Source organism: Dermacentor silvarum, chromosome 7, assembly GCF_013339745.2.
Source record: "Dermacentor silvarum isolate Dsil-2018 chromosome 7, BIME_Dsil_1.4, whole genome shotgun sequence".
Taxonomy (NCBI): Eukaryota; Metazoa; Arthropoda; class Arachnida; order Ixodida; family Ixodidae; genus Dermacentor; species Dermacentor silvarum.
Genome location: NC_051160.1, coordinates 26,331,454 through 26,353,193, shown reverse-complemented (window position 1 = coordinate 26,353,193; position 21,740 = coordinate 26,331,454). Strand labels below are relative to the sequence as shown.

At 43.7% G+C, this 21,740-nt stretch overlaps 1 protein-coding gene across 19 annotated transcripts in view; it reads right to left on the bottom strand.

Annotated features, from left to right (window-relative positions):
• The window catches only part of LOC119457783 (MAP/microtubule affinity-regulating kinase 3), a 171,240-nt gene that overhangs the window by 3,091 nt on the left and 146,409 nt on the right, over positions 1-21,740 (bottom strand). For 13 of the 19 annotated variants that reach the window (XM_049670439.1, XM_049670440.1, XM_049670438.1 and 10 more), the window contains 4 exons: positions 20,354-20,497; positions 10,211-10,462; positions 9,104-9,124; positions 3,408-3,461 (listed from right to left, as the gene is read on the bottom strand). In XM_049670439.1, coding sequence (XP_049526396.1) covers positions 3,408-3,461; positions 9,104-9,124; positions 10,211-10,462; positions 20,354-20,497 — 471 coding nt within the window. Of the gene's footprint in view, positions 1-3,407; positions 3,462-9,103; positions 9,125-10,210; positions 10,463-17,721; positions 17,806-20,353; positions 20,498-21,740 lie in introns of all 19 variants that reach the window. The other 6 variants (XM_049670455.1, XM_049670445.1, XM_049670454.1 and 3 more) reach the window with 4 other exon arrangements.

Here is a 21,740-nt window from a genome sequence, read left to right as displayed (position 1 = left end):
AGGGACACAAAAACACGCAATGACACTGCGATGTCAAACGTGGAAGCCTGTTGGAGAGTTGGTAAGCAGGAAAAGTAAGAGTGTAAACGAAATAAAACAAATGAAAATTATGCTGGCAATTGATGTTTGCTATTATAATAAAGCTTGCAGAGGGGTTAGTTTGTCTTCCATATCAGAGTTAAGTTGCAGTACATGTGTGAGCCCTCTTATGTTGATAACAGTCTGTTCTCCATGGGAAGCTCATAGGCAAGCTAAAGGCCCAGGTGCACTGCTTCAAGTAGACGAAGAATCTGCAGTGTTTAAATCTCAAGCTGCCCACCCTTCACAGCAAAGAAGTTATCCATATATCAGAAGCATCTTATTACAGCTAGCTGCTTTGATGATTGTTTATTAAGACAACCATTGCCATTAGCGTTTCATGCTTTGTATCGACCCTTCCATCACGTCTACCAGTAAGCTTTGTAGTGCAACTTACTCAGGTGTTTTCAGAATTTCTGTTGTGCCTTTTCCTTCTGTCCTGCTTCATCTGTGCTGACTTCTAACACAGTTGAGGCCAAAAATCAGCCACTAAGCAAACCCTTGACCCTACTGTGTACTATCACTATGCACACTACACTGTTAGAGAACTGCTCCCTACGTTGCACTGTAAAAATCACTGCTGGGAAAATCCTTTTATGCTATACATCTGTTGCCTGTCAAGCAACCATTTCGAACTGAAAGAAACTTTATGCAACAAGAGCAGCTTGCATACCCCAAAACCTTTATCCCTACGAAAGACAAATGTTTGGAGCCTTCCTTAATGCTGAAATATTTATTTGGTTTGCGAGTTATACCATGTTCACTGAGAATTTGACAACTTTCCAGCGCAGTCAACCAAACAAAACCAAACTACAATTGACAGTGCTAGAGGAATGCTAGAAACTATCGATTCACACTCTCTATGCAACTGATGCCGTGGTTCTGGTCGTTCCCTGGTTCAATAGCTTTTTGGCTCTGACCCTATGCTAGATGTTATGTCCGAGACCCTTTCGAAAGCCATGATTTTGTACCTTACCTTAGGTATATTTCAAGCTTGGTACGATCATTGACAGCTTATACGCACAAGGTATGCTATAAATATAGCTGCTGATGTGCTCAATAAAGATCATCACATTCACAGATATGCACTGCTCGGCAATAAATGCTGCACATGAAATAATAACAAGATTTCAAGTTTTGTGGCTTAAATTGTAGCACAAATTCAGACAGTTAACTGATTAAAGGGATCTCACGTTTCAAAGTGCCATATGTGTTCCAAAATTAATCACCCAGGCTTCTTGATCGATTTCATTCAGAGTTTGCATTGTTCACATCTTTCTCTAAAAAAGCTAGGCTCAACAAGATTCAAAATACTAACAAGAAAAAATTGATACTCTTACTGAAACAAGCTACAGGGGAGTGTATGGTACAAACTGGTTGAATTCATAATGCATCAGCTGTAGAATTGGCAAGTACGAAAAGCAACTGTGTGTGGGTCAATGCCAGTTACCACACATGCGAAAATCTTGGAATACAGAAAAACAAAGGTGACTTACGTAACAGAGGGCCCCGCTTTCTATACACAGTAGAACCACATTGATATGTTCCTCGCTGCTGCATTTTCTCGCCTGCTACGTTGTGTTCTTGTGGTCCCCACCTAAAGCCCATTGACTCATGTTTAGGTTCCCATTTGTTTAGGTTCCCATTTAGTAATGTTCCCACATCTTATGCTGCATTTGAATGCTGCTGTAACGTAAATTTGGCAGTGCACAGGCAAATGCATGTCATGGCCCGATTGTAGTTTCTTTATTCCTACTCTGTAAAGTCGGCTTTGCCGCAATACAGCCAAGTTATGTAGTTAAGCGTATTAAGACTAGAAAGGGGCCACTGTCACGGAACATATTAAGTGCTTCTTAATTATACATGCACACACACCTGTTCATGATGTTGCTGTTGCAATTTGAGGTGCCGCTCAGTAACATTTTTCTTCCGCAGTCCCTCGAATAACATATCAACGGGGTTCTACTGTCCTTTGCTTAGCTTGTAATGCAGTGCACGGGGCCAATTGTGAGCCTCACTTCAACGTTTTCCAACCGACGGGGTCAGCCATTCGCTTTTGTGGAATCTGTTATTGATCACTGCCAATTGTGACTGCTACTCTAATTGACATTGTAGCCTTATTAAATTTACGACAAAGATCACTGAAAGCTTCTTTCTAGTCATGTTTCTATTGTGTATGATCAGCTATCAGACAAATCAGACTGCTCACTGGCAAATAAAAAATTTAATGTATCCATATTTCTCAGTGAAATACTCTACAATGCTTAAATTGACAGGAAAATTAAGCTGAGGTATGGGGAGGTCAAAACTGCAGCTTCTTTTCACCTAGACAACAAGGGAAGCATAGTACCTCAAACAATATACTGTGATAAAGTGAATTAATTGGCAGATCTTTAAAGACCCTTCTGAAGGCACAAGCCGCAAAATTGAATTAAGGCAAGGGGGGGGGGGGGTGATGGGGGAGTCAATCATGCGCAATGTTTTGCTGCTGTCACACCATGCTTCACAATTGTTAGTGCCAAGCCTGCCAGCCCAACACAAACGCATGCAGCAAGACATGTTCCACAGGAGAACTTCTACTTAGATGCAACCGCACGATAAAATCCTGGCAATTCGAGAGCTTGTTGCATGATGGTGTCATCAACTGTTCCATCACTTTCCCACTGCAACTTCACTGACATCCCAATATGCTTGGCTGCCAAGGCAACAGAGCAAGTTGCGATGAACTTGCTTTCTGCACTGTCAAATCAACCTGGCAAGAGCACCCCACACGACCACCCCCGCTCCTCCATCTATTTCCACACATTTGTTTGTGTGACAATATCTGGCCATGATGTTGCATTCCCATCAACGGTAGAGTTTCTCCCTTCTTTTGTGGTGCTCACAAGAGGCCGAGGCATGCAAGCCGTAAGGAAAAGCCCGAGAACACAGTAAGCAAACGGTTGATTGTTGCGGCAAGTAGTCATGCATCTGCGGTAGCAGGGAAGCGTGACAATCACACTGGTCGGGAAGTGAATCCAGCAGCGCATTGTTCCAACAGTTCCATGCTGCTGCTGCATTCCATTGCTGCCAGACTTGCAAATTCACCACCAGTGCAGGATGCTTAAAAATAAAGTTAAAAATCTCCCACATAAAAAAGAAGCAGCCTCTCTCTCAAGATAACCATGAACAGAAAAAAAGGGTGTATGGACAGGACTGTTAACAGAGCAGAAAGAAGATTTCCCAAGGTAGCACATGAGCAAAATAAAATAAGAGCAAAAGGAGAAACACAGGAATAACAAAAATAAATAAAAATAGAAACAGGATGATGGGTGTGAGGTGTATAATACCTTGTCCTAAGCTCTCGTGGCAAAGGTGGTGGTGTAGCATTGTAGCTGGCAGCACTGAAGGAACAGGACCAAAAGAGTCAAGACATCAAAAAATTGAGTCAGGGATGTGAAAGAACTCAAAACGAAAGAAAAAAAAAAAATAGAAAAAGACTGACACATGTGGCAGTAAGGTGAGTAGGAAGAGCACACACTTTGAAACAGGCTAGGAAAGAACAGAAAGAGGTCGCAAAAAGGTAAAGAGTTTTTTTTTTTTCTTTTTCCCCTCTCGGGAGTGCTACCACAGACAAAGTTCCTCGGAACGTACAAGCAGCAGACGAAGCGCGATGCTGTATTGTCTGCTGAGCGCTCGCACCCGCTTCAAAAAGAGAGCAGGGCCAATGCTTTGCAATCGCAAATCTTGGCAGTCCAGTTCGGATTGCATGCCCAAGCAGGGTATTTCGAGGTTCGTCTTCACGCTCGACTCCTTTTGGGCATGCCAACCTTCAACTCGTGATAGATTTGCAAAGTTACCGTGAGTGGATGCAACAAAAATAAGCGGCACGCCTCTAAAAGATCGATTTCACCATGTTCCGAGCCCCACGCGCAGCGGCCCTGCCGGTACCACGATGACAGTAGCACTCTCCGCTTTCCAGCTGTGCTTGGATTCAAAGCAACATTGAGGGGAATGCGGAGGTCAATGCCATTGTGGATTTTTCCAGCTAATTTTAGGGGGGCGAATGACCTCCTCGACCCTACTCCCAATACTCTAGAATTCTTTTACTGTTACCTCCCTGCTTTTTGGTCTTGAGGGCAAGGCGGGTTTGTCATAGTACGAAGACATGTACCTTACCACAATTGTCTTTTAGTCTGCTAAAGACTACCACCACCGCTTTGCTGCAGCGGTGACAAAGTAAAATTCATTGTTGAAACCATTTTATCAGTACTATTTTCACACAGCATGGCTCTGAACTGCGTTTGGCAGGATGTCCGTCACACTCCGGTGTGCCCTAGCACCGAAGTTACGCCTAAGGTTGCCAACCGTCTCGAATTGAGCAGGACAGTCTCGAAGTTTCGAGTAAATGTCCCGACTTTTTCTTTTTTTTTCTTCTCCTGGATAACAATAAGTTCACCAGATTTTATTTCCGTAATGCCCGACAGGTCTTTTCCAGACAATTCATTTTTGTGTTCTGTCGCATTGTCTTGAACATAAAGGCTGTTTCATTTTTGTCATGGTTCTAGTTCTGTTGTAGGCCCCAAGTGTTTCACAGTACCTCTATCCTTATTGGTAACCGTGTTAGTCGGGCAACTATAGTGAACTTGTACATCGCGAGAAAATAATGCTTAATGGTGCTGTAGGTACTTAAATAAATAAGTAGACAAAAAAAAAAATTGTTTTAAAAACATTATTGCACATACAGACTGCCCGCTCCTGGCACAGGCAGGGTCAGTTGTCCCCTGCCGCCCTACTCCCCCCTGCCATCCCGATTTCGTCCACTCGATAGTTGGCAACCCTAGTTTAGTCACGCAAAAGTGCAGGCATTCCCAAAAGAGAGCGGACTGACAATGAGGTACCAGCTGAAGCTTCAATGTCGCGAGTACACTTTAGTCTGTGGTAGCACACTTGCCAGGAAAAATATGCATTCTGCAGCAAGGAAACAAGTGATCAGACACGACTAGATTGTTCATAAAGAATGGTTGATGTTGAGGAGTAACAAAAAATAGAAAGCTCAGGTCAGTGAGGGCTGCAGAAGGTTTTACTGCTGAAGGGCACACACAGTTCGTGTGGAACATGCGCTTATAGATTTCTGCACGCTTAGTACTAGCTTAAAAAAAAAAAGAGCACGCAATGTTGACAAGTCCTTGCTAAACAGTCTCCTGAAGTAGCCCCTGCAACTTGGGACTGTCGCAGCCCACTGCTGTGCAAAAACTGACTTCCACACATTCGTGTGGCAGTAACGCATGGAATCGGTTTCAAGTAGCAAATAAGCAGGCAAATTTTCTTAATGAACGAGCGGCTCTGCAGATTTAACACCACCTTCATCCTCACTTGTTAACACTAGCTGTTGACTTGTTATACCATTTGATGATTTGGGCAAAAGTTTTTTTTTTTTTTTTTAGATGTAGCTCTATGAAATTGTTTCAAAGGTATATATATATAACGTGCACTGACGCTTGGTTATCTTTGATAATCTTTGCTTTTCATGTCGGCCGTATTTTTCCATACACTGTATGTCACATTTTTTATGTACGGAAGCCTCAATACTTTGTCATCATAGTGTGTATTCCACACTCACATTTATTGCTCCATACTACTATTTACATGGTTGTGCATAATGTGTTCTATGCTAAATATTGCTGCATCTCTTTCTGTTCACTGTGCAATCATCATGATCATCAGCCTATATTTATGTCCACTGCAGGACGAAGGCCTCTCCCTGCAATCTCCAATTACCCCTGTCTTGCGCTAGCCGATTCCAATTCCTGCCTGCAAATTCCCTCATTTCATCACCCCACCTAGCTTTCTCCCGTCCTCAACTGCGCTTTCCTTCTCTTGGCCCCCATTCTGTACCTCTAATGGTCCACCGGTTATCTACCCGACGCACGACGGTGGCCTGCCCAGCGCCATTTTTTCCCCCTTAATGTCAATGAGAATATAGACTATCCCCATTTGCTGCCTGATGCACACCGCTCTCTTCCTGTCTCTTTAACGTTACGCCCAACATCTTTCGTTCCATCGCTCTTCGCGCAATAATCTACTGCAAATCTTCCAACATGTTTAGATACACGGTGCTAGTGCCACATGCAGAGGGCACGAGCCCAGCCAAGCCTGTTCGAGGCTTTGTCTCTGTTCCCCCAAATGTACTGCAAACATTCAGCTAAAAGGATTTCACTTGGTAAGGCTTCATTTAAACCGATTCCAACCAGCCATGCCTTGTTGACTGCTTCAAAATTCCCTGCAAACCACAATTTAGGAAAGCAATGAACAAGCAAGCAACCTTTGCAAGCACAGTTATGAGCGACTTCCAAAACCAAAAGGTGGTTGAGAAGAGGCAAACTGTTTGCTGAGCTGAACCAGAAGATGGCAATGCTGCCTTCACTTGCCATTCAATTACATGCTTCCACACTGCATTCAACACCGTATGTTGCAAAAAGCGCAACGAACACCACTCAAAATCACACTTTGCTGGTAGTACATAAGAGCTCGTTTGAAGCCATAAGACAAAGCGCGTTCAGAGTGCACACAGGCAAATTTATAGGCGCGCATAAGAAACTTAAGCAATGCCGTTTACACATCTTTTCGACAAAAAGACTTGTGTTAGTGTTTACCAAGTGTACATGCGAGAATAACTGACTGGCATACTTTTAGTTGCGTTAAAGAAAAGAAACAGAGCTAATCAATTTGATTAGCACGCAACAGTCATAAGTGGGACTGTTGTCATCATCAGCCAGACGAATACAATGTACACAAGAGTTTCAGTAAACAAAGAAAGCAGTTGTCATTATGAGCCCACAGTTACATAAAAATGTGCCAAATAGATTAAAAACGGGAGCACATTTTAATTCACACACACACATTAGATGGTTTAGAAATTTCAGTTTTAAAGGCAGCCAGGCAAACACAGCATATCCTTTTGCTTCGCTGACTAAGATACGAGATACTTGTTTTGTTATTTCTCTGAAATATGTATTCTCTGTATTCCCTGCAATGAAGCCTGGCGATGAAATAAAATGCAATGGCACAAAACAAGGCACATTGGAACGTTAAATAAGCTGAAAGAATGGCCTAGGGGAATGGTGGTGCTTGAAAGCACAATTTTTAGGCACGATAACCAGCGCAGCTCAAGAAAGAGAAAAGGAAATCATGCACAGTGGCATAACAATCACCTGGAAAGCAATTACGCTAACATGTACGTGACATGCATCTCTCACTAAAAAGCAAGCCGACATACTGCCCCAGATAAAAGGCACCTTGGTAAGCAGAGACAACTGTTTCTACATGGGGCGAAAAGTGATCCTGCTACAAGTGATCTCGAGTACAGTGCAGTCAACTTATAATGATACCAGTTCTAATATCCACTACATTTTATAGTGGCGGTACACTTAATCCCAAAATTTTACAGCTTGCTTACTTCATTACGAAAGCTGCTAGGGCTGAACACCGCCACTCTTCACCAATGCTGGGCAGGTAACATGGTACCTTCCCTAATTAACATGTGCTGGCCTATTACCAAAGATTTCACTAACCTACATGTATTGGCCACAGAAGAAAGGGCAGGAAACGGTGTGCCGTTTATCCGAAGTTTTATTTAAGGGCAGAAAAATTGCCAAGAATCATTGATTTGAAAGGTGTCCGAATGTGCTCACCCTGGTTAAAAAAAATAAATGAAAAATAAAAGGGCTCTGCTTCTAATATTGCCTCTTATTTTATGCGAGGTTATGTACAAGCGCTGGAAGGATTCCCTCGCATTCAAAATGGTGTTTCAGATTTAAGTGCATCTCTTGGCGTATGATCCGAAACAGTAAAGCGCACTTGAAGAGTAATATATAAGTCTGCGCTAATAGAATCCTGGCCTTCCACCACAAACTGTACCAATATTATTTTCAACTGCCTCTTCAGAGCAGGTAACGAGGGTATCACCTGGGGCGTTTTATTCCTGGCGCACTGGAAGAAGCAGCAGTGCCAACTAGATTGCAAGGTCCTACTGACTCTTTTCCTCCTCATTAACGCTGATGATGGATTGGATTTTCTTCAATTTATACAGCACAACCATTTGACACGTTCCTCGGACTTTTGCTGTTCTATATGCCGAGGGGGTAGGTGGTAGTTTCGGTTAAAGTTGGATTTATTCAGAGTTAACAAAAAGGTTGGTTCCATTTAACCCAAGTTTGTTAACACTGCGCCTAGGGGATGCCAACCAATATTGATACCATCGTTCCGTTTATCTGGCATTTTTGTTCAAGCGAGTTTCACTTATTCAGAGTACACTGTATATTTGCTCATGTATTGTTCTTTACGCATAGGCTCTTTAAAGCCTGCAGTCACATATACGCGTGGTCAACAAGTTGCCATGTTAGTAATATTATTAATTCCCAGTACCACGACCAGCACATGTTCATTTGTAGGAGAAGCATTGCACTTGTTGCTTCAGTGCCAGGCAGCCATCTATACATTTGTGCTGCACTGCACTCGAGAACACTACACGTGCGCTTCACAAGCTAGCAGAGCATGAAAAACCCGCACACACGGGGCAGTGCAAGCTGTGGACAAGAGAATGGCAGAGGTTGATGCAGTGGCCAGCGAAGAAGCAATTATCTCAAAAGTAAGCTCACCCTCAGGGGTGCAGCTTTTGACTGCTCTTAGTCCTACGTCGAAAACACACATGCTTCTCAGGCAACTGCTACAGCGATGATTTTAACAAAGTTCATTACATTTAAGAAAGCTAAAGCAGAACTGTCATTACCAGCTCATTACTCAATCACACTGAAGAACTTTCATAGAACAGACGACACACAGATGAGGAAAAGAAGCGGGCAACGCAAGCCCCGCGTTGTCTGTGTCCCGTGTTGCCCGTTTCCGTTCCTCCTATCTGCGTCGTCTGAGCTGTGAATGCTCAGCATAAGATGCAATGACTGATAGGAAGATATACTGATTTAAGAATCTATATCTTAAAAGAAACATGACAAAAAATTGCAAAATAGGAAGATTTTGAACCTACATATTGTTTGGCAAATCAGTTCTGCAGAAGCCCACAAGGTGGAGGAAGGTTCATGAAAGGGAAAAACATATTGCTTACACACGTGCAGCTCTGCAACAAAAGCGCATGCCTGTAAGCTACACTCGATTATTGTAAGACAACTCGCAAGTTTTCAGTTTCCTGAAAGGTGCGTAGCAATGTTGTGAATTCCAGGGCACAAACCAAAGCTGAGCTTAATACAGGCACTAGAGCTCTGACTGTCTGTTTCAAAGGAAAGAAATTTCATGCACCTTAGTGCAGTGGTAGCCTAACTTCAGCACTCTTGAATTCCATGTATTCAAAGAGGGAAGTTGAAATTCAACTTGAGGTTAACCCTCTAAGTCCCAAGTTTTCTCAGAAAGAAGTGTGTATGAAATTTACAAACTTCTTCATTCCAGTTAATTACTGGCAATTATATTCGGATTTGAAAAAAATAATGTGTGGTTTTTATCTCTTACCCAAATTAAAAAGACATCTGCTATGAAAAAGAGAATTTGCCTCAGCATGCATGCAAGGTTGCAGCACAGTTATCCGAACAGATGATAACGAAAGAAATCGAGAGCACTGAGAAATGTACTTAAGTCCCGAAATGGAAATGCACAATGCGAATAGAGTTGGAAAACACGGCTCATTGCCGGCTACAGTAAGACACTTCTAGCTGAGCGTCGCAGACAATTCACACTTTCCACTGTTTCAGGCACTGCAGAGAACTGCGCTAATTTCACATTTTCGATACGCGTGCCTGCCACAGACAAGCAGCATGCAGTCAGCTTGGCTGTGTGACAACAAAGTCAAGCTAACGCACCCTCCCGCTCTGCTGAATTGGCTCAGCAGCGGAGAGGGAGGGCAGCACTTTGCCTTCTGCGGTCGGCATACGTGTAGTGCGCAAGTGCACGCTACTATTTCCACCCAATTGTACTGTGTGCGAATTGTAGGAATACAGCAGCAGGAAAAGCCAGCCCCGAAATCTTTCTGTTGCTACAAACAGCCAGCACTCTCGAAAGCCTCAAAGTAGCCGACATCGGACGAGATAGGGTGAAGAAAGAAGAACAAAGGCGAGAACAAAACAGGAGAGCGAGAGCTGCGCACCTCTTGCTGAACTTGGAGGAGAGCTTGCTGAAGAAGGACTGCCTTCCCGAGACGCTGGACGTGTCCTGTGACTGCTGGGGCAGGCCCGAGCCCCCCGAGCCCGGTCCGTTGTAGGTGCGGCGCGTCTGGCCGCTGTGAAAGGTGCTGCGGTTCACAGTCCCCCTAGGGAAGGGCCGGTTCGTGTGCGACGGCAGCGGGGACGCCGCCAGGCTGCCCTGCACGGCCCCGCTTCCGCTCTTGGCCCCTCCCGCACTGCTCGGGGTGGGGCGAAAGGGTAAGGGGGATTGGGGATAACCGAAACAGCAGTGAGATCACGGCGCCTTTCTAAATTTTTTTTCACGACAAAGGTGCACGGAAAACAAGTGTCCAAAAATAAACTCTTTTACAAAAGTTGCAAAAAAAGTCAAATCATGCAAAAGTCTCGCTAGGCATTTTCTCACAAGCATGTCTGTGCGTGTGTGTGTTTTTGCATTTGCAACAGAAGGTATTTGTGTTTAGATTGAGTGGGCCAGTCGCCAGATACAGCTTTAAAAAGCAGAAAGGAACAAAGCTGTACCTGCCATGTACTACCAAAATGAAAATGTGGGCTGGTTGGCCTTGCATGCTAATTGAATTGCAGCACTTTAGACAAAAGATGACCATAGAAACACACACACAGAGCGCTCTGTGTGCCTTGTTTCCCCTGTCATGCAAGACCAACTATCCAGAATTTCCATCTTAGTGAAGTACTACGCGGGCTCTTGCAAATATGTGCTGTCTGATCCATCCAAGACTGCGTCACTCAAATGCTCTCCCCGATTGCTGGTCACAGCACTCTGTATGTCTTGTTTCTTTGGTCATCGTTTGTCTAATGCACTGTGATTCACCTGTCATACTGTTACCAACACTGGATTCCACCTGCTGAATGTTAAAGTACTCTTCATGTAGACATTCGTCTGCGACCAGTTCAATGTGCTGCATGAATCTTAAAGGATGCCACAAGGCAATTAGTGAGAAGTTTTAAAAAGCTGTAAGTGTTGCATACAAGAACAGTGTTCCAGTTAGGGCTAGCAAGTGACTCTGGTTGGATTTGTTTCTGAACAACCTGGCACAGGCCTCCTCAAGATGCGAGAATTTGGTGGTGCTGCAGCAGTCCAGCTTGCGACCAGTCGTGCGGTCTGAATAACATGGGGCAGCTAAAACACACTATCAGTATGCCACGATTATGTAGACTTGCTCCATCTGATAACAACACCTACCAGCAAAATAACCAGTTACAACTAAGCCAAGTATTCCAACTCCAAACTCCTAACTATGGGTTAACTTGCCATTTGGCATCAATAATGCTTGCCACTTCAGCTGCTGATGTGTGTTCCTTTAGTTCCACATTTAGGGGTCAAAACAAAAGCTTTGCAGAAAAGAACAGCATAAGCAGCCAAAATGTGTGTGTGTGTGTGGGGGGGGGGGGGTTTTGCTGCAGGGCAACATAAAACAAAAATAAACAACTAACTAGAACAAATGGTCTTCTAATGCACAGGACAATGTGCAGGCTTTAGAAATTAAAGTGGCTATGCAGTTAAAAGTGTAGAGTGGAATTTTAGAACTTCAATGCCTAGCAATGCCAGAAAGGTGCAATTTGATCTACAATTTTGATTACCTGCAGTTATATTCACTAGACGCAACCTGTCTTGCGAAACATCATGTGTAACCAGATGCTCTTGAAGTTCATGTATGTATAAATAGAAAACAGTCACTTTATCTGAGGCTAGCGCAGAATACAGACCACAACCTAGTTGTTATTCATGCAATGTTGCTACATGTATCTACGACATAACGCTGCATGCAAGGTTTTAGTCGACTTGTTACCAACCATGCAGACAAAAGTAAGAGAAACTGCAGTGAAGTTTCAAAGTAGATAACTGGCACATTTTGCAGAAAACACCACAGATAAGGTCAACAGCTAGTTATCTGAAATATACACACATGTGAACATTATTTAGGAAGCCTAAAGAAAAGTTATAAGCAAGTGGAATAAAAAATCGAAGGCTTAACAGCTAACCTGTTCCTTACTGTGAAAGTTACACACAAGCAAACCCTAAGGATCTGTGAAACCTTGTAAGAAGGGGGGATTGTCCTTTTTTTTTTTTTTTTCTTTCTTGAATGCGTGGCAAAACCATTTTACACACATATCTATCTTTTTTTTTTTTAAGGGACACTAAAGAGAAACCCTGAATCAATTTAGGATGATAAAATATACTTTCAAAACTGCCTTCGTTAATTCCACAGGAACAGTTTCGGGAGGGAAACATTCCACACTAAAACGTAAAGCAAATATGTCATTTTGAAATCGCAGATTTCGGACCTTTATTCTCATTCATTTATTCTTTTTTTTTTTTGTTATTGGTTTTGAGAAATTTTTGAAACCTCAGTTCAGTGTTTGTCTCCTTCAGAATACACTGTTGCAGTATGCATTTCCTGATAAAACCTCCTGCCTTGGTTAAGAATGACTTTGCTAGTAAGCAGAATTGCTATTAAAACAACTCAGTTTTCTCCTTAGTGTCCCTTTATTATAACTGCAGAACTATGGAACAATAAAAACCAAGTACTGTAAAAAATTGCAAAACCAGCCACACAAAGTGCATAACATCAGACACCACACCGAAGAAGAAAATAGTACAGCACAGCTTGGTTGCAGCTTCCAAACATGCTGCTACGGTGTGCAGACAGACCCCCAAGCAGAACTCAGAGAATCCCTGAAATGACCTGGCTACATCCATTTCTAGTTTTGAAGCTAATGCCAGGTGTTGAGCAATAAATACCTGAACTTATGAAAAGTGGCACAATAAAGTTTTAGCTGGGCAAAGGCATTTATTGAGAGCACCGCAAATGTTTCTGGATGCAGCAGCAGCACTACTGGCGGCGCCACCTTGTGACACTGATCAACTCTGACACACTACAAACGTCCTTGTGTTGCGCAACACTTCTCTTCAAAAAGCTATTATATATAAGTACTCTGATAGTGAATACCTTGGTGCCGACACGCTTACGTGAGCACATTAGTAGCATAATACAGTTACCTATTACACCAAAAGTTGTATGTGCTTCGGTTGAACACGTCACCACAGGAGGCCGCCACCAACTACTGCTGCTCCAGGTCTGAACCTCCTCGCTATTTCAGTACATGCCTATCCTTAAACATTTGAATCATGTTAAAGCTGTCTGCCACATTATTTCGAATGACGGTCCCTGTGCATGGCATAGCACCACACTTGGAAGCCCAACTTAAGCACAAAACTAGACAAGGTTGAGAGAGCAAACAAGGTAGGCCGTGCCCCCCCCCCCCCTTTTTTTTTCACACGAGAAAGAGGACAGTGACACGAGAAGTTCTGGAGGGGGTAAAACCAGAGTGCTCTAAGCAAGCGTGACAGATGATGACACGGCACAGTCACCACAAGGTTGACACACAGAAAAGTACACAAGACCCACACACCATGCTGCCGAAAAACACAAAGCCAGCAAAGGGGAGTGGTGCAGCTACGGGTTTCAGCGACACCTCAAGTTGCAAGGGACAAAAAAAGTCCGTGTAGGAAAAAAAAAAAAAAAAAAAAAAAAAATAGGATATAACGGCGTGTAGCAAACGAGAATGCAGTGAAACACAGTTGCGGCAATTCAGATGAGTTGAAGGAGCCAAATGTTTATCATGGTGGCAGCTCTTTATATAGCCTGAGTTGCTTCATAAACCGTGCCACAGCCAACACATTTCCTGAATGCTAAACAACATGTTAACAAGCCCACAAAAAAAATCAGGGTTGCTAGTGTCTCCTATTAGAGTTTTGTCGAGTTGGGCAATTTAATGTATTCAGTGAGAAACAAGAATGAACTAATTACAGTGCTTTAGCATGAGCACCAACATAGCTGCACTCGCACTATACACCATAGTTCCCTTTCCAATTCAAGCTATTTGCTTCAGTGCCTGACAAGCATGTATATGTAGGGTCCTTCGCTTTCAGGTTTTATACTTTTGGAAATTCTAAGAGGTAAAAATCGGGTGTTAAAGATGAGTACAACCGGAGATAAACCTTTTTCTTTTCCTGCTTGGCACAAAAACCGGGGACATATCGGTGATTCTTCTGCTAATCTTTACAAGCAATTAACACAAGCAATGGCCTCCTTTTGGTAACAAAATTTTCTATTTAAATGAGCGAAATCACAGCTGCTCGCCAATCATGTGACAAACTCATCTACAAATCCTCACTCACAGACATTAATTATTAGCACGTTTAACAGAAACTGCATCAATAAAAACAACAAACAAGAGAGGGTTTGACGATCTTTTCTTAACTTTATTCTCTTTACTTCTTAACAAAAAAAAAAAAAAAAAAAAAAAAAAGGCACGAAAGGCAGTGCACACACCCATGTTTCGCAGAAGGTGGGATGATTTTCCTTATCTTACAAGTCCTTGTTGACAAGCTTTCTATTTCTGCGTCCCCAAGTAGGTTTTTTGTGCCTTTCCTCCCCGTCTGTTGTTCTGTTTTACTGGTTCCCTATATATGCTTTTGCAACAAAACGGAATACCAACTATACAAATGGAACACCATCTAGATGAATCAGACACCCCTCTTTGAATGCAACATAGTTAGGTAACGGTTGACTGCGATTTTGATAAATTTTCTTCGGGGTGCAGAAATTCGGAATTATCGTGTTTTACCCAAAAACGAAGGACTCTATGTATATACCATCAGAATAAAATCTATTAGCATGTGCAGCCATTCATACGCAACGAATCAATAGTAACTGCTGTCTTTCGAATGCATGATTAGGTAGTGCTTCAGTGGACCGAAAACATCAAAATCCTATTCTGCAAGGTGATTGTCAGGCCTCTAATTCTATACCATCAGCAAGCATTGCTTGTCTCATTTTGGAATTGCACAAATGCCTTTTTAATTGTGATTAAAAAGGAATGTTTACACCCTGAAAATTTTTGAAATGCTATCTCACACGAGCTTTTCTAACAATCAAGGTGCTGTGAAAGCAAGACTCCTGTAGTAAGCTTGGTGCTCTGAATTTCAGCAGAGTGAACAGAACAGCCCCACCTCTCTGGGGCTCTGACAGGTACCTCGCCAGAAACACCACAGGGGTTGCCCCTTTTTTTCCCCAATAATAAACGTTTTCCTCTCTCTCTCTTGATATGACAGATGCTCCACAGCAGCTTTAGCATGTGGCTCGACAAAAGCTCCGGTCCCACAAGCAGTAGCTCTCAAATGTACGTCGTGCTAGCGCATATGCAGAAATAAGCAGTCGATCCAAGCTGCACTTGAACGTAATGCCTATAATGACTAGGCTAGGATGAAGTGGTTATCAATACGCATATTTCTGCTTGTGTGGTCTACAAAGCCAATAAATCTAGGCAGCCATTGGTTGAAGCCTCTTTGTGACAAGATGAAGAAAGTTGGTGAGCAGAGCTGCCTTCAACAACCATAAGTTGTGGTATCACATACAAGTGGAGGAACGTTTCAGCGTACGAGGAGTAATTGTATCCAGCCTAATCTGCCATGTTTGCTTTAACGCAAGATCAGTGATTCTCTATGAGAACTGGGCTGGAAAGAGTGGAACCACTTCAAGGTCAACTGTGAGCTTAAGATGATCGCGTTGTCATGCCACCAAAGCCATAATGCAGCAAATTAAACACGATGCTACGTGAAAAAAAAAAAAAAGTTTCTTTAGTAGGAGGTTACAGCTGCGAAACATGCTTTGTCAACGTGCCTTGTGACCTGGGAAACCTATACCTAACATGCAGACATACTGCTAAAGACGTAAAAATTTGCACAAGCAGAAATTTTACTAAATACTGCCCTGCTCATTAGTTTGGGAGGAGCAGATATGAACACCAGTATCTGCAGAAAAGTTTACCACAGACCTCGACCTCACCTCGCATTCTACCTCATCATCCGTCTTCAACCTAATTTACGTCCACAGCAGGACGAAGGCCTGTCCCATCAATCTCCAATCAATCAATCTCCATCTTGCACCAGCTGACACCATATTACGTCTGCAAATTTTATTTTGTCACACCGCCGTCAAACTGCCAATGCTGCTCTGCCCCTTCTAGACTGTGCTGGCCCCTTCCCTTGGCATGCATTGCCGAACTCTGATAGTCCATTGGATATCTGCCCTACGCATTACATAACTTTCACATAACCATAAACTCAACCACTGAGGTCAGAATATCGGCCTCGCTCAATTTCTAGTTGTTGCCAACCTCGCCTTTCTTCATAAGGTTTAAGGTGAAATTGAGGCTGAGGTTGAAGGTCAAAAACTTAGCGAGGTTGGCCACCTTTGCATGCCACATTCCGCTCCACAGATATTTATTGTTGAAGTGCTGGCACTCTTGGCTTTTCCAGAATGGAAGGTGCTGTCTTAGCCCAGTGACAAATCATTGCAGGTGGATCATTTGAAGTCTGTAGGAGTGGTACTGTATTCTGGAGCAATCACTTTCGGAGATGTGATCACTTTTCCGAGATTAGTGCGACTCAGAACTAGGACAAGACAGCGAGCTTAGCACAGTGCCAGGAAGGCTGTCGGCCATATACACTAACACGCCCGGTACATAGTTGCGCAAAATCTAGCGAAAGTGATAGCGTCCATGAGAGTGATCACTCTAGAATACTGCACCTGTTCTTCTCACCACCTCATTCTGACAGCGATTGCAGGAGGGTAGAAGATCACGGAACATGCGTTACTCTTTCACGGCAGAAGCAAGATGGCGCTAAGCAGTTTAAGGTTAGTCAGTGCCAAACAAAAGGCAACCAGCAGTAGGTTTGTGCAGGCTACGAAAGGTCCCTGTCCCCATTTTGGTTCATTCTGTGTGGCTGCAATCAAGCTAATGACAGAAGCTGCTTGTCACGAAGCACTTAAAACGTGCCAACGAATTCCAAGAAAAAATTAAGTTATTTCTTTGACGTTTAATGCTATGCAGCACATCAGAAAATGTGGGCAGTAGTAACCGCAGCACAGCAGAGAAATGATGCTTTTAAGCATCGGGAGTTCATGCAATAGTGCAAAAATAAGGTGCTTGGTAGCAAACCAGCCTTTGGTGGCCTCACTTAAATTATCTAAATTAAAGTCCCATCATCATCAGCCTATACAAAGTTCACAGTAGGACTTTATCTGATATGAAATATCATCCACCAGCGTTTAATCTGAAGTCTACAAAGCCATCTCCCTGTCTCTTGATGGTACAGCTGTTTTCTCACTTTCCATCGAAAACTAATGCATGCCCTTTCAAAGACATTTTGCGAAGACCAAGAGACCTTTGCAAGCCCAGACAAGCATGCAGTTAGGAGCTTCAGGCTAGTGTGCACGCGGTGCTGCAAGTGTGTGCTATAAAAGCTTGCTGTGCTGGTTTGTGTTGCACAAAGGGCAGTGCGTGTGAGCAGACACTTTCTCTCTCGCTCTCGCATACACAGCAGACGAGGAGGGGGGGGGGTCATCATCGCAGCACTAGCAGAGGCAGACACAGAGTAGCCTGTTACCTGGGCTTATTCACTGGCAAGCGAATCTTCCAATGGGACAACAACGAACCGGACCTGGTTTTTTGTCTAACCTCCTTTGCTTCTCTAAAACGGAAAAAAATAAAAAAAGAGGAAGAAATAAACGACGAAAGAAACGAGGTTCGATACAGGCAAAGGTACAGTCGAACTCAAATAGAACGAACGCAGATAAAGCAATACTTTATATCAAACGCAAAAATTACGGACTGATACTCGTGTGAAATGACGTCCTCTCATAACGAAATGGACACTGAATATACTGAATTCGAGGCATCCACTGCAAGTACTGTAAAGCTGCTTGTATGTCACGAATGCAGCATTCGGGATAGCTTCTCTCTCTTTTTTTTTTGCATGCCACCTTTTTTGTTCTTTCGAGCATGCACGCGCAAGATAATCAGAGGCGTACCAGAATGCATCAACAGCACATGGCACGCTGACATTGAGGGAAGTGGACTAAACAATCTTGCACATCAAGAACTGCCATTCTTTCCGACGCTTAAAAACAGAAACAGCGCATAGTGACGTTTTTAATAAACGGATTCCTTGCTTGCTTCTTTTCTCCACTGGAATAAAAAACCCGTATATAATGAACCCATTATAGAAGCCTGTTTAAGTTTGTTATAGGCGAGTTTGGTAGCGTTTAGCTATATTTAGCATATAAACTTGTCGTTATACCTGGGTTCAACTGTACAAAGCCAACGGAAGGCTTAGAAGGCAAGAAAGAGGCTCCTGCACTGGCAGATACGAGCACCGCCACCAACACGACCAGAAAAATAGGCACCACAACACAAGACTTGCCTGCACAGTGGCAGATGTCAAGAAGCTCCGAAAGTGGGCCCAAATTTCAGCACACACCGTTTCCCGGTGACGGCTTCCAAAGCCACTCACTCACTATCTGTGCCCGCAACCCTCTTCCCATACCCTTGGTTCCTTATCAGTATGATACAGAAACAATGCAAAGATGAAGATAGGGGAGATGAACACAGCGCTGACCTGCAACCAATATTTCACTCTGCAACAAGCACACTGTACATATGCTTACCCGCGATGCTTTGACATTGACGCAGCAAGACCCCCTCTTCCCACCAACGTAAGTCTTAATCACTTAGTGTTACCACTATCTCACAAAGTAACACAAGTTGTGAAAATAACGAAGAACAAGCTTGTTGCAAAATGAAATTTACGTTGCAAATCAATGTTGAGATCAATCCATTTCTCCAACATTCATCATCTCGGCATTTTTTTTTCCATGTCCCTAATGTAGTAGTGACTGACATCCCAAATTCTAGAACTTTCTATCGATACTGTATAGCCCCTTGCCAACACACTTTTCACATATCGCAACAGACCCAAGGATTGACTAGGCATTGGGTAGCATACAGCAGGCAATACACTCAGGCAATACACACACAAAAAAAAAAAAAAGATTAAAAAGAGCAAGAAAAAGGAACGAATAGACTAAGATGAAAACACTTGTGCCATAACAAGCACGAATTGCCACACTATTCTCGCCTTATAGATTTCTCTAGAATGCCACAATGAGTAACACCTTTGTCAGACGGACAAATCTAGTGTCATTTAAAGGAAGTGTGAAGTAATGTGCCACTAAATTTGCCCGTGTGACTAAGGTCACACAGACATGGGGGAAACCACAGGGAAGACGACCAACGTACAACAGTGTACCACGTCAGACTGCTTGGAATACCTCAGTGTGCAAGTGTGTTACAAATGTGCAAATGGGAAGATGAGTACAAACAGAGGCCACCACACACGAGCACAGGAAGCGTAAGCAGCGGGCCAGAAGCAGCGTGCAAGCAAACCACATGCAAGACACTGAAGGTACGACAACCAGAGAGAGAGAGGCATTCTCCCAATATTCCCGTGTGCAGAAGGTGACGAAATTTGGGGACAGGGTCTCCACAGAGAGCTTCCACACGTGGCAACAGTGCAGCAACAACGTCATGAATCTTGGCCAGACTTCAGTCATAATGAGGCCAGGAATATCATTTCCACAGACACTGGTCACAACATCAGCCCCCTACACTCTTTGGCTATGTGAGCTGTAGATTACAAGGCAGCCACCTTCGTTTTTCCTTCTGCAGTTTCTTCAACCTTTCGACAACTGGTCACTCTAGCGAGAAGTCCAATTTTCATTTTTTGTTTGAGTCACTACAATCATTTGCTAAAATATATCAGCAGCACCAAATTCTGAGCACAAAGGACACAACGGCTCTTTGGCTCGATGCGACATTGGACCTCTCACAACGATTCTGGTCACAAAAGCCTCACCAATAACTGCATGCCATTGACATCATGATTGTCTATCATGTCCTCCAGGTGTCATGGGCTTGCTAGTTGGCATGCCCTTTCCTTCTCCCCCTTATAGTGCAAACACTACTATTCAGGTGCTTTCTTTGACCCAAAACACTGTTGTTTTCACTTTGCCAATGACAGGTACTCTGGTCCTTCCAATAGCTCATCTCAGCTGGAGTGTTGCCACGCATGAACGAAGGTAAAACACCGTAGGGTGGGGCACACTGGGTGGGGGCAACACCAGGGTGGTGACGAATGGGCATGTACACTCGTGATGTGTGGTGCGCGCATTGTGTTATACCTGGGCGGCCTGAGCGGGTCGGAGGGGCAGAGAGGCACCAGGTCGGAGGAGCGGCCGGTGCACGACACCGAGGCCGACTTGGTGTGACCTCGGGCTCGCATTGGCGTCGCCCCGCCCCCAACCTCCTCCAGCAGTGAGCTGTTGCTGTGGTGTGGCACGCGCCAAGGCCGGCGGGGAGGGGTGGGCAGCAATCGTCAAACACACATTCGTCTTTGGCCAGTCCAAAGCACCCCAGCTTCCCATCACCCATTCTTTTTCTTCCTTTCTTTAACAGCAGGAGCAACAAACGGCCAGGGGCTCAACAAAGTCAAGCTAGTTGGTTTGCAGTCGGTACTGGCAAACAGTGCAGATGACAATGCAATGTGAGAGAGACAAAGGGTGGTGTGCACGTGTGTGACCTATTGTCTCTTCTGCCGTCTGCACTGTTTGCCACACAGATGGCAAGGTCAGCTACAGCAAGCAACACTCAATGGCAAAGCAGCCACTGTTCATCTTGCAGACGTGAACATCCCACGCAGAGAAGCAGAACAGACTGAGCAAGCAACAGCTAACAAAACTCTGTGCTCTCCGAGTTGGGACTGCTTTTCAATGCCAAACTTCAATGAAAACTATCCCGCTGCAGTGTTCACTAACTGGCCAAGGAAGGAAAGTGAATCGTGCAGGTTTTCTTCAGACTGTTTTCTCGCAATAATAGTAAAGGCAGCCTTTTGCTTTTTATGTCAACAGTGCCACAGAATTCCGAGTCAGAGCAGCGCATTCAACGTGACTACTCCCTTCTCTATTCTGCGGCCATCAGGGATTGTAAAAGGGTCATCATGGCACATAGTTGCTTGTGTTATGTGTGAACAGTAGCTGCGAGGTTGCCGGTCTATGCTTCTCATGTTTAGCCATTCATAAAACTCGTTCCAATAAGATGAGAGATCAACTCTTAAAGTGCTTGCAATATAAAGCCTGCATAATTCATAAAAATACCCCCTGAAGAAGGAGCCGAATTGGTTCCGAAACGTCGGGCTAGTAAATTTCCTTATTTGGTTGGAGTCAATCTCTAATTCTCTATAAAAACTCATGACTGCGCCCTTGATTTGTTAGGGTATGACACCTTTTCACCTTTTCATAGTCGCACCGACTGGAATAGGTAATACTGTACTTCTTCCAGGGCAACAACTTTAAAGCTGTCGATCTTAAAATACAGACTCGCCTTTGCAATGTTCTAGGCCATTCATCTTGCACTCGCAGCCTATGAGCCACAAAACTAACGTTGAACGAATATGTGGTCCATGCCAGTTTTGCAAGGTCATGCATGCTTCATTTCATTCATGAATGGCCAAACAAGCAAACTTTTTCTTCTCGTGCATTGGCAAAATACTGTCACAATCCTATCAGGATA